Here is a 13,715-nt window from a genome sequence, read left to right on the forward strand (position 1 = left end):
TACAGAAGACTAAGCTGCTGAATAGTGAATTGCAAGTTTCTAATTACTTTTCCAATTGACTGCAAACCTAAGTATAGGTCAGAAATGTCTATTATATATAGATATGGAGCCAATTGAAGTCCCACCAATAGAAACTCAGCAACATTCATGAACTCTTGAACAGATTTGAGTTACTACTTGATTGAATTGCTGAATCCATGTCTAAACGTAAAAGTGGTTCTCTGCAATTGACATTGATTTCACACACTATGGATTTCGATAGCACTTTGTATATTTAATATTTGTATATCAGTGTTCTCCTATTTCACAAACAATCTGCTATTAGTTTGCTTTCATAAGCAATTTCAAAATCCATTTTCCTTTGATGTTTAATTTCTAAGATGGGGAGTTCCTGATCACGGTCACTTATTTGGTTCAGGACCAAGTAAATTTACAAAAAGTCTTCATGGAAGGAAAATGAACATTGGTAATCTTGGTTCTTCATTCAAAATACGATTCCAAATGGACCAAAAGCAATGAAAATGACTTGAAGCACAATCAAGATGTAACCTACTCATAATTGGACTGATTACTTGTGATGCATTTTGGAGATTTTTGCCTTTTTTGTCCTAATTGTTATTGAACTTGATCTTTTCAGTAGCATTTTAAATTTGGAAGATACTGCCCCAAAAGATTCTTCCCTATTTCGGCCCACTGACGAATTACAGTCCAGATTGTAATAGAGAAGTTAATGAAAGAGAAGTTACTTCAGAAACACCATGCATGTGACCATTGAAAATGGTCACAGAACAAAAATCAATCAAGATGTATAATCAACTGGGACAGCAAGTTTGTTCAAGTGCACAAACTCAAGCCTAGCAGTAAAGTTAATTTTGAACACATTTAAGTGTAGATTTTAAATCATCATAGTGTAAAAGGCAATGAGATAGTCTTTAAAGTTACTTTGTAATCAGATCCTCCCACAGCCCTTTCTACTGACAATTTTGTCCCAAGCAGGCTTGAAGCTCATGTCAGTTCCTAGTTCCTTGACTGCCTCTACATTATAGAGACCAACCTTTTAAGGTTTTAAAGACTTTTGAACACAAGTATTCCAATCTGTCCTAGTTGCTGATTTTTGATTTCAAATAGGGCAAGAGTAAACTAAAGAAATTGAAGTGTACACTTTATTTTCTTGAGTGACAACTTCCTTTGAAGCTGTTGACTGTACTCACTTGCACCGAGACAGTTTCCTGACTCTCAAAAGGCCTCTTAATAATAGCCATTACAATAAAAGGTACCAGAAGATGAGCAATACCCAAGTACAGTCAACACCTTCAAAGGAAGTTGTCACTCAAGAAAAGTGAAATGAAAGTGAAATGAAAATATATACTTCAATTTCTTTAGTCTACTCTTAAAGAATTTGAAATAAAAATTAGTAACTAAGGTACATTGGAATACTTGTGTTCTGAAGTGTTAAAACCATAAAAGTAACTTTGTCAAGAACCAAACTAGATGAGGTTACTTATATACGGTTAAATCAGAATCTAACCTATGGATTAACCAAGAGTTAATGGGAAAGAAGATGGTAGCCATCACAAAAAGTATGAGAAGTGCACAAGTATCCAATTACATTTCAATTCATTCATTTTCCTCAAGAAAACAGAGTCAATTTTAAGGGCTTGATAACATTTATTTGTGTTTATGGGATGGTAGACAAGCATTTTACATGGACCAGTAGGGCTTCAGAAACCAGAAACAAAAAACAATGGCTAAGAATTTCATGCACATTAGTAACATGATAAACTACACCATTACCGAAAGGAAATATTTACAGGCTTGAAAACCCTCAGTAATTTAAGAATGTGGCACCTTTTTCAGCAAGGATCTAAACTACCCTTATATTAGTCTGTTCAATAAAGTTCCTTTCATATTGCTGGAATAGTTAACAACTAGTTTTAGTGGAAATTAAACTTACAATTCACATACATAATACAATTAACTTGATCAAGATTGAAAAGGGAAATAAAATTGTAAAGGAAAAAAGGAATGAAATTATAAAAAAAAAGCAGCTGACAAAATATTTAGGACTTTTTGTATTCAATCCGTTCTACTTTTACATCATCAGAAATCAGCTGATAAACATAAGTGACTACTGTGGATGCCTGAATGTCCATTAGTACGAATGAAGGGATGATATTTCTGAAAAAGAGAACAAACTAGTTAGTCTCTATACAAATGAATCACCATTTTTCATCTATGGATATCATGCAAGTAAAATGCAAAATTGCTTTTACACAAATTTAGTATCAAACCTCACTAAAAACTGAGTTGAGTTGAACTTCACAAAGGTGAACAAATGAATATTAATAAAATATTAAATATTTAACTTGGCATATCATTAAACTATATGAAATGCAGGATTTAAATAGTCTGTTCATTTAAAAACTAGTTCAAAGACAAAAGTCACATTCTTGACTATGCCCATTAATAGTTTATCTAATCTGTACTATCTTCTGAACTTTGAATGAATGCACTAATCCATCTACATATTCAAGGAATAGAATGTAACGTGGAGAAATTTCCAGTATTTCATTTTTTTTTTCTGTTTATGGCAATTACTTTTGTTTTACTGGGTTCACTTTACTAATGAAATGGAACCCGTGTCAATATTATGCCTCATTTCACTTTGGCCTCTTCCAAAGATGAACACTTTGAAATGCCAGAACTAATTAAACACAGCAGCAATGTTCCATAAGCTTTTCTTCTTCTTAGGCAGTCCCTAAGATGGGGCAGATATTAGCCAATGGGGGCAGGCAGGCATGTAGTGAAGCAATTTGCTCCTTCCACAGGGCCTTTGGACTCCTGGTACTCAAAGCCATCCCAAATGTTTCTCCACTTTGAGCACAAAGTGGTCCACAGATTCCCAAGAGTTAGCAAGGATGTTGCATTTCTTTAAGGAAGCTTTGAGCACAGCTCTGTCTACTTGGCAATCTCTTTCCATAACAGAGCTCAGAATAGAATGTCCAGTTTGGAAGTCTGGTGTCAGGTATACAATGACATGGCCTGCCCAACATAGTTGACTGAGTATAACTAGGGCCTCAATACTAGTGAAGTTGACCTGATATTAGCTTGCTTCTTTTAGTGAATTTGGAAAATTATGAGCACAAGGACCATCTTCTCACCAGCAGAAGTGACAAAGGCTTAGTTAACTCATTCTTTCTGTACCAGCAATAGCTATTTCTGCCAGTCTTCTGCGATTTTTGACTAGTTTTTCTTTCTCCATTAATGTAGTTTGGCTTGCTGCCCATGCCTATTATTAGCACCACACAAGCACAATTTGCTTCCAACTACAAAATTAATCCATTTGGTCTCATCCTATGAGATATTCCCTTTGTTCTACCCATTCCTGTCTCCACCTTCTCTGCAACTGAAAACCAATTGTTTTCTCTTCTTCCCAGTTTGGACAAAGGGTCGCAGATCTGAAACATTAACTCAGTTTTTTCTTTCCACACATACTGCCTTACCTGCTGAGTGTTTCCACATTTTCTGTTTTTAATTCCAGGTTTCCAGCATCTTTTTTGAATTTTCATGAAATCTTTGATGTCCACTTGAATCAGAGGATAAGCAGATAGGGCCCTAACTATGTAAACTTGGGACTTGAGTTCATGACTCTGATTCAAAAGGTGTGCTGAGCTAGCAAACTTTGGTGTCAATTTAAGTTGTTTGAATCAGAGCTTCAATAATCCAGACATTAGAAAGTGTAATGACACAAAGGAATGCATGTCTATATGAATAGTATTCATGTTTGACTAAATTGTACATTACAATATTATACTGCAAGCTAGAATAGTGACCTCTTCTTTAGGGATGGGGGAACCTGAAATCATCATTTTTCTTCAACTGCAGCCAAGAGCAAAGTTCTTCCTTTATGTGGAGAATTGATAATTCCCCCCAGGAATAAACTTCATGACCTACACTTAAAACTTTGACACAGCAGTGAACAGAAAGTATTATGGATGAAAATTAAGGAGATGCAATTTAAATTATTCACGTTGTCATTATTTTATTCTACATCCAAAGTACTTACCCTTCCAGTGCATTACCAGCACCTGTGGCTGAACCTGGATTGATATAAAATTTGCTCTCTTGCTCAAAGGCCTCAAACTTGTGCGTGTGCCCAGATATTAGGATATCTACATCTAGCTGTCGTTGCAGTAGAGCCAGACTGGTCATATCACCCCATGGAATCACCTGATGACCATGGATCAATCCAATTTTGAATTGTCCCACCGTTACCACTTTCTGCTCTGGATAATTCAAATTCTGAAATTGAGACAAGAGTGGTTATATATTTAAAAGGAACATCTTTACCTGATAATCATCCTTAAATGTGAAAAGGTGAATGCCAACACTAATAATCAAGTTCTTCATCTCATTTAATTATTGTGATGGAGAACTGGCCAAAGAAAATTATACAAGGGATAGAAAAAGAATAGAAATTCTTTTCTCTTCCTTAGACTCTTTGTTGTCTGCTTCTCTGGATATGAATATGAACTCATTGAGAGAAATTGCAAACTCAAATCCGCATGCGTTGTTTTGACATAACATGTTATTCATTGCCCAATAAGCATAAAGCAGATAGCAAAGAGCATGGAAAAAAGGCTCAAAGTTCTTTTAGTACCTCATTATTTTCTTTAGGCAGATGATCATGCATAGCTAACAAAGAGTGCAAAAGAAAATAACTTGAAACCTTTTTTAAAAAAAACATGCCCATAAAACTGCTTTTAATTGAAAGGATATAACAATGCAGATCTTCCTGTGATGATGAGATGAGCAGTGTACTTGATAAATTTAACTGTCTCATATGCTGATCTTGTTGTTAACAACCTCTATTTATAGTTTGAATATTCTGCAAAAACAATATCTGACAGCAAAAATAGGAGGGTATTCCATGTATTTGTGTCCCCCCCTCCCAAACTTCAGTTTACAAAAGTTGGTACCATGCTGATTTACAAAGTACCTTTTGTCTAGTATGACACTTATTCAGAACACTAATCCCAACAGAATTAGTGTGCAATTGGAAAACTAACATTTTAGCAATGTTTTAAATATAGAGAGTCTACAAGTTTGCTCAACTTGTTTTATAGTCACAGACCAATTAAACAATTTGCTACAATTTTGCAAGATGGGGCAACGTTCCCAGGAAATAGAATATATAATCACACAAGAAGGAACCTAACTATAAATGAGAAATGTTCATTAAACATCATCTATTCTGCTTGAGTGCAACCAGTGTCAATTAAAAAATAAAACACCCAGATAGTTTTGGTACTCTAGCCTCAAACAAGTTTCTGGAAAAACTAGTGGTTGGTAGAGAAAATTAGGATTTTCATAGAATCATAGAACAGTACAGCACAATACAGGCCCTTCGGCCCACAATGTTGTGCCGACCTTTAAACCTTGCCTAAGAATATCTAACCCTTTCCTACCATCTTTTTAAAATTCCTCCATATGCTTATCTAGTAATCTCTTGAATTTGACCAATGTACTTGCCTCCACCACCACCCCAGGCAGCGTATTCCATGCCACAACAACTCTCTGGGTAAAAAACCTGCCATCCAGGTTACTTGCTGTTCCATTATGTCACATTTCAGTGATTCAAGGAGCCACACCAACATTTTTCAATATCCCCCATTTATAAAACATTATGCTTTACTAGATTTTCCTCCAAGGTGCATGACCAACATCTTTCCACACGTTTTGCCTGCCACGTCCTCACCGATTCTCTCAGCCGGTCTATACCCTCTGGAGTCTCTCTGCATCTTCCTCCCAGCTCCCACAGCCCACCCAGCTTTGTAACACCGGTGGATGGTCCCTCATCCATCACTGAATGAGACTGTGAAGAGCTGGTATCCCAGCACCAGTTCCCATGATACTTCAATTTTGCAATGTTCTATTTAACATCAGGGAAACCAAAGAAGCTATTTGGCAAGGAAGAATCAACAGTGAAAATTAACCTTCACAGTTATCTATTCTGTACTGTATTAGAGTCAGCAGTGTTGGTTGTCCTGAGTTTTTACCAGCTTTGTTGTGGCAATTTGCTCTAATCCAGTGGCTGATCTACCACAGAACCCTCAGCAGGTTATATGTTGCAACCGTGCAATGCAAAAGTCAGAAGTTCTTCAACCAGATAGAAGAAAACTCACTAAATAGGAAGAAAGGAGAAAGGAAGTCTGAACATGATTTAATTTGTGCATAGAAATCTAAATTAAGATTAGGAAGGACAAATGTGACTTTTTGAGAGAGTGAGATGGATTGATACAGAAGTTGTAATTTTTAACATCTCCAATGCCAACTTCTGAAAGAATGAGATGTAAAATATTTTTCACACCCAGTGAAGTGTTTGGCAGTTTCATTTTACCAGTAAAATAGTTAAGCCTAAATGCATGAGCCTTATTTCTGGCACAGCAATGTGTGCTAGCTAATCCTGTGGATCAAGGTTATTTAACAACTTCCAAATTTTATGTTTAAATCTGTATGTTCAAATACTGCCATATTCCATAATAAGGCTCACTATAGTTACAAGTCCAAATCTCAGGGCAATGAAGAAAAACTAAAGCATACATCCACTGGCCATCTTAGCATGCTCCTGAATAGAATGGAGTGTTCTTAGCAGTGGAACTCCTTATCCATGTAGTTTGGCAGAAGTAAAACTGTTGAGTATGTCAGAGAATGAATAAATTTGGAGGAAAAGGTGAAACCAAGGAATAGTTAAGCTATTTGATGAAGAATGTTTAGAAGTCAGTGCTGTGTGCTAAGTGAGTTGATCTTTACAACTACAACTTGTTCACTAAAGCACCACTGATTAGCATGCAGAGATGCTGAGATCCTTACTCCTGTTATCAGTGAAGGATACATTGTCACAATTCTGTGATTAAATATATATTTGGCAAATAAGTGAGAGAAAAAAAGTTCCTGTGATATACCAACAAACAATCAAAGCTTCTAAGGTAGAATGGGGGCATGAAAAGAATTGTTTTACCAATACGATTTATTTCCCATTAATTATTCAGAGATGGTGGATTTCTACAGCAGTCAAAAAGCATGATATTTACATAGAGTATCCCTTACCTCATCAAAGTCTCCTCTGACAATGTGGACATCTCCAGCCAGTGTTTTAAGATAATCATAGCTCTCTTTGGTGCAAAGATTGCCTGTGCACAAAATGTGCTGGATCTTACCAGGTACCAACAGTTTCTTGAACTTGGCTGGCAATGTATTACAGCGGTGAGGAATGTGAAGGTCTCCCAATACCAGCACCAACTGTAGGAAAAGTGGAAAACAAAATAAGTTTTTTTTTATAAACTCTTCTGCACATGCAAATTAACAAGAATACATGAAACATAGATCAGTACATCAGAGGAACAGGCCCTCTGGCCCATGATGTCTGTGCCAACCATGATGCCAATTTAAACTGCACACCTGCCTGCACGTGCTCTATATCCCTCCAATCCCTGCCTGCTCATGTGTCTGTCTAAATGCCTCTTAAACACATGCTATATCTTATGGTTTTATTGTATTGTAAAGTTTTATAAAAAGTAAAATAACTATAATGAACAGAATACATTGCTTCGTGACATAATTCAGAATTAGAATCCTGCCATGAGTGAATAAATCGCACTGTCCTTACAAGGCTCTTCTTGGCAAAGATCAACGTCAAGTTTTTTTCATCCTCTTGAATTCAAGGGTGACAGTAAAAAATAGTTCACTCTCAATAATGAGTTCCTTGTTAACAAAAACACGTGTTTGGAAATACACAGTAGATCCTGGATACACTAGGTTAGGAAACCGACTTTTGATGCCAAAACTTTTGCAGTTGTTTACATTTCACATCAGCATTAAGCTGGGCTCAGGATTTTCTTCATGGATTGCTTTGTATCACACTTATTTTGATCAACTTATGGATATCTAGTTAGCAGTTTAAAGTAGTGTTTAAGCCATTCACTCTCTTTCCAGAACCACCACAAATTCATTTTCCAGTTTCAGCAAGATCTTTATCAGGATTTGTTCATCAGACAATTGCACCCCATGAGCTGAATGTAATACTTATTCTTTTATAGCATTTATAGTTGCCATGTCAGGCTTAAGAACTTCAATGTCAAAAATCTTGATTTGGCATCAAGCAGCTTAGTTGAAAATGGTTGTTTCTTAATATGACAAGTATTTGTCCAATTTTCACAGCCGACAAAGCAGGACTACCTAATAAACAAAGCAGCCTTTTTGTACACTGAGCACACTTTCAGCTTGGTCTGTGGATTGATAACTCTCATTGTAAAGGTGTTCAGAGTGTGTCAAATGCTAAGATAGTGTTGGCTATTCTACAGAATGTTTCTACATCAATATGGACTTCTCTGGACATTTGACTACCCACATAGGGAATGTGTCCATAGTTTGAAACATATGATCCCTGATCATGACAATCAGTGGAGCGGGACAGGTTGAAAGATTACTGCCATCCTTCTAAAATCTATTATCATGCCAAATTTCAGCAGACTAGTTGCATGGTGGTTTATGATTGACCGCAGATCACCTTGGGAGTGGTCTAAAAGAGTACAACTGAGAGTTCACAGAAGTTCTCTCAATACCTTCATGTTAGACCAAGATTGAAGAGCTACTCATCAGTTTTAAATATAATCTTGATTCCCATTTCGATTATTAAAAGGCAAGAGAAATGCAATAGATAAAACCCCAAAGAATGTTTGCACAAGATTATTGACAGTTGAAACTGTCCCTAGAAGTAGTCACTGAACCTATTAGCTCCTAATACTGAGTGACTAATTAGCATTATTTGAGATGTAGCTCTCATAGGTCCACTATCCAACTTTAGAACAACAGCAATCACTCCATAAATATCTTCTGTTAGCTGCTGGGTGCACCTTCCTTGATTGTTATCGGAAAACAAGGAACAATTATTTGTGTACTTTAAATCAATAATTTAAAAGATCTATGAATGGTACAAATACGAGTTTTTATTTCTCACTTCAATGATTTAAGCAGCAAATAATCAAATTTAAAATTAATTTATAGTTTCCTTGGAGAATCAAGGAACAATTGAATTATGCTCTTCTATGCAAAAATTGAAGTACATTTAAAAAAAGATTAAACAAGAAGGAACAGCATGAAAATTGCCAGATGTTGACAACTATACTTCACACTGTCATATTAAGTTGCCATTTTGCCCTTTGTACACATGCCAACGTATTGGTAAGGCTATCCAATTAGTCACACTCCTGTTCTTTCCACAGGACCTTATAATTTTTGTACCCTTTGAGCATTGATCCAGGTAAAATTTTATACACTCTGCTTTAAAACAACATTCTAAATTTATGGAAAATGCAGTTAGTTATGGAAACGAGATGCAACCTTCATTTCTAAATTAAAAACATCCAAAGAAATGGGGGAGAAACAGATTCCAACAATGGTTGAGAACAGTAGAAAGAGGTACAACTATCAGATTAACAAAACTAGGAGGATTCCCCCCTCCCACAAAACATGGTGACTCTAAGCCTTGAAATGTACAGAAGGATAATATGGGAACACAGCAGGCAGTAGAACTTGAAATTAAAGAATACAAGTGTGGATTATAAACATTTGAATGGCCATATTTTTGGGAAGTGGATTTCACATCATTCTGGTGTATATGGACTAGAAGAGCTCCCTGTTCCTTAAAGGTCTGCTAAATCGCCATATATTTTCTTCCAATTATCAATGCGATCTTGTAAATGAAGCCATTTATACCACAGCATAAATATTAAAAATACTAAATTCATTCTAGATCATTTATTTCATAGCAATTAATTCAAAAAAATTATGCAGTTTAACAAAATCACATTTAAATACCACTATATGCAAAAGATTTATAAAAAAATAAATAAAATAAACATCCCTGATAATCAAAGCCAGCTGCTAAGAAGGTAACTGCTAACCAAGAAAAGGAGCTATATTCTCTACTTGCAACTAGTAATACCTCATGTATGATGTGTCAAATTAAACTCTGAGCCTGGTGACACCTGTTTACATATGTACAACTTTCAATTGTTTGGCAATTAACTTTAAGCACAGACAAGAAAGCTTACTTCCCCCAAAACATTTAGGGAGGTGACCAAGAGGTTTAGCATGAGGCTTCATTCCATTTCCTGCAGCATAAAAAGGTCTATTCTAGAAGGTTTTAAGGCATTCTGTAGTCAGGTCAAACTACGGAATGTGTTCAGGTTAAACAGTAACCCAAACAATTAAACGTATAAAACTGGTCATATTTCATGGAAATTCCGGATTAATGAAGTATGACAATTCTTCCCCCCCCCCCCCCAAAGACATATAATCTATTACTAAAATCGCACGATGGGGAACTGAACACTGCAATAGACCCATCGTTCATTGCACTTCAAACAGGAAGGGGCGAGGGCAGTCGGCTGCTCCCGGACGGCACTGCAGCCACTTGTCCGCCCAGCCGGTGCCCCCGCTGAGGCTCGTCCAGTCCGGCTGACGGACATCATGTGACTGTCCCAAACTCACTGCAGGCCCCAGACCCCTACCACCGCCCCCGGACCTTTCAAACCCCTCGCTCGGACATCAGACGTGTGTTAAGAGATCCTACGCGCACTCGTTATCGAGCCACCCAGACAAACAGCAGGCGCCAGCACCGCCGCAACGATCGCCGTTCCAGCACCACAGACTCACCATTTTCCAAGCGTCCAAACGGAAACCAGCTTCCCAATGAACAGATGCAACACCCAACACACGGGCAACCAATCAGATTTCAGTTTAGGAACCGGTCCCGACGGCGCTGCCAACAGGACAATCTTAGCACCAGCATTGTTTTGAATTTTAAATTGCCTTTGCTTTGGAATTGAATAACACAAGTGGTGGTGGTGCCGGCTGAACAGGCGTGGTAAATATTTATAAGAATAAAAAAAACACTACAGATGCTGGAAATCTAAAATAAATATACTGGGAAAAAACTCAACTGCCATTTGTTTGTTCCTTGCACTTCTTCCTTATTTGTTTCTCTGTAACAAAATTTCCTTTATACGTCTTCATCATTTGTAGCACCAAATTGCATTTTACACCATTTTTCATGTGTAGGGAGACTTCTCAAAGAGGTTTACATTACATAGAAGAAAGAACAGTACAGCACTGGACAGGCCATACGCCCCATGATGTTGTGCCGATCTTGATGCAAGTTATACTAAATGTCCTCCTCCTGTGTATCATCCATATCCCTCCATTCCCTTCATATACATTTGTCTATCTAATAGCCTCTTAAACTCCACCAAACTGCCTGATTCCACTACTACCCCTGGTAACCCATTCCAGGCACCTACCACTCTCGCGTAAAAAACTTGCCCTTCACATCACCTTTAGACTCCCTCCCCCACCCTCCAACCTTAAAAGCTTGTCTTCTGGTGTTTGACATTTCTACCCTGGGGAAAAGATTCTGACTGTCTACCCTATCTATGCCACTCATAATTTTAAAAATCTCTGTCAGGACTCCCCTCAGCCTCAAATGCTCTAGGGAGAACAACCAAAGTTTGTCCAACCTTTCCTTATAGCTCATACCGTCTAACCGAGGCACCATCCTGGTAAACCTCTCTGCACCCTCTCCATGTCCTTCCTATAATGAGGCCATCAGAACTGCATGCAATACTCCAAGTGCAGTCTGACTAAAAATTTTATATAGCTTCCTTACTCTTATAGTCTACACCCCTACCAATGAAGGCAAGCATGCCACAACACCTTCTTTACCACTTTATCCACTTGCGTAGCCACTTTCAGTGAACTATGGACCTGGACCCCAAGATCCCTCTGTACCTCAATGCTATTAAGGGGCCTACCATTAACCGTATACTGTCTCCTTGTATTTGACCTCCCAAAGTGAAGCACCTCACACCTGCCCAGATTAAACTCCATCTGCCACTTCTCTGCCCATATCTGTAACTGATCTATATCCCACTGTATTCATTGATAGTCCTTTACATTATCCACAACTGCACCAATATTGGTGTCATCTGCAAACTTGCTAATCCACCCATCTACATTTTCACCCAAATCATTGATATATATCACTAACAACAGAGGTCCCAGCACCGATCCTTGTGGAACACCACTGGTCACGGACCTCCAGCCAGAATAACAGCCTTCTACCCCTACTCTCTGTCTATGGACGAGCCAGTTCTGAACTCAAACTTGCAATTCACCCTGGATCCCATGCATCTTTATCTTCTTATCTACCATGAGGGACCTTATCAAATGCCTTACTAAAATCCATAAGAAGAAAATTAGTGCCAAGCAGAAAATGAAGAGAGTGAATTATTCAGTATTGGCTTGGGTTAGGAAAGAAGTGGAGCTAATCAGTGAATTTCAGATATAGTTGAACTGACATGATTGAACAAGGATAGTGGTGGACAACAGCCTAGCCCAAAGTTAGAGGAGTTGTTTGGTTGTATACAATGAAATCAATACAGTAGAAGATTTGAAAGAGGTTGGAATTTTATAGTCAGTTTGGATGGGCACAGATTGTCAAAAAAACCTAACTATCCTTTAGTATGCTATGTCTTAAATGCAGATAATACTATCATCTATTGTAGAATGAATGCCTTTTTATAAGGCATTGATCTGAATGACAATCTGCTGGTCTTTGAGGGAGTGCTTACTGTAGATCTCAGAATTGATATGCAGTACTCACAGTGACACTTGCACAGTTAATGGCATCCTGCACTATGTGAAGCCTGTAATCCTGGCAAAGTTGTGTGCCCACTCTCTGTAACAAAAGGGAATGAAAATAAGTCAGGTCTGTTAGAATGGAGAATGTAAGTAATCTGTGTAAGACAAAATGCATGATGTTGTACGGAGCCATGATCACCTTGACAGCCACTGGCAATGTGTTATATGCCCTGCTGGGAAACATTTTTTCCAACTGAGAATGAAAAGACCTCAGTTACATTTTCCATGTCGGAGGCACAATTAAACGATTGGTCTTGATACACAGAAATGTGTGGAGATCCACTCCAGGTGGGAAATGGCAAGTGTACTGTAGTTCATACTCCACCTGTGAAATTATCTGTTTGCACTTTGATGAATGGGCAGGGTGACTCATTTGGAGAAACTACAGATGGTGTGATATTTTAGTTTTCTCCCCTCACTGTTTCATCATCCTAACACTCTCAAAAGCCTTTGATCCCTTCAAACATCTTATTGTTTTGCACACACCAGCTGACAACATGGGGCTTCAGGAAACTGTGTGTGCTGTCCATGTTTGTGAGAAGGTTATTGGTTGTGCAAAGGCAGTACTGTTTTCTTCATTAGTTGTTGTTGATGTGACAGTTCTCCCAATGGAACAGACATTAAAAAGGATATTCAATCTTCTCCACAGCATTCCAGTGTATTCTTAATGCTATCAGTTGCTTTGAGTCACCTCTTTAGATCTAATATCAAGTAGGATCACTAGCTTGTTGAATTGGCACCGAATACAATTTTTCAGCCACTTGTTTGTCAGATTCAGCATATCACCTCCACTTTCTGCATCTCATCCTGCATGAGTTGTCAGCTCCTGGTATAGTATAAACATTCCCAGGTCAGAACATGGTGGCACACTGATAATTCCTGATTGGGTTGAAATTTAATACTTTGATAGTCTCACAATGAGGCAGAACTATCAATTGCAGGAAGTTATCCCT

At 37.8% G+C, this 13,715-nt stretch overlaps 1 protein-coding gene across 1 annotated transcript; it reads right to left on the minus strand.

Moving 5' to 3' along the window:
* Positions 1 to 1,656: 1,656 nt before the first annotated feature.
* Positions 1,657 to 10,808, minus strand: vps29 (VPS29 retromer complex component). The gene is made up of 4 exons (XM_052032296.1): positions 10,720 to 10,808; positions 7,111 to 7,302; positions 4,067 to 4,302; positions 1,657 to 2,178 (listed from the first exon to the last, which is right to left on the minus strand). The coding sequence occupies exons 1-4, from the start codon at positions 10,720 to 10,722 to the stop codon at positions 2,061 to 2,063; spliced, it is 549 nt and encodes a 182-aa protein (XP_051888256.1). The 5' UTR covers positions 10,723 to 10,808; the 3' UTR covers positions 1,657 to 2,060.
* Positions 10,809 to 13,715: the final 2,907 nt, after the last annotated feature.

The sequence above is a fragment of the Pristis pectinata genome, chromosome 17 (genome assembly GCF_009764475.1).
Source record: "Pristis pectinata isolate sPriPec2 chromosome 17, sPriPec2.1.pri, whole genome shotgun sequence".
Lineage (NCBI taxonomy): Eukaryota > Metazoa > Chordata > Chondrichthyes > Rhinopristiformes > Pristidae > Pristis > Pristis pectinata.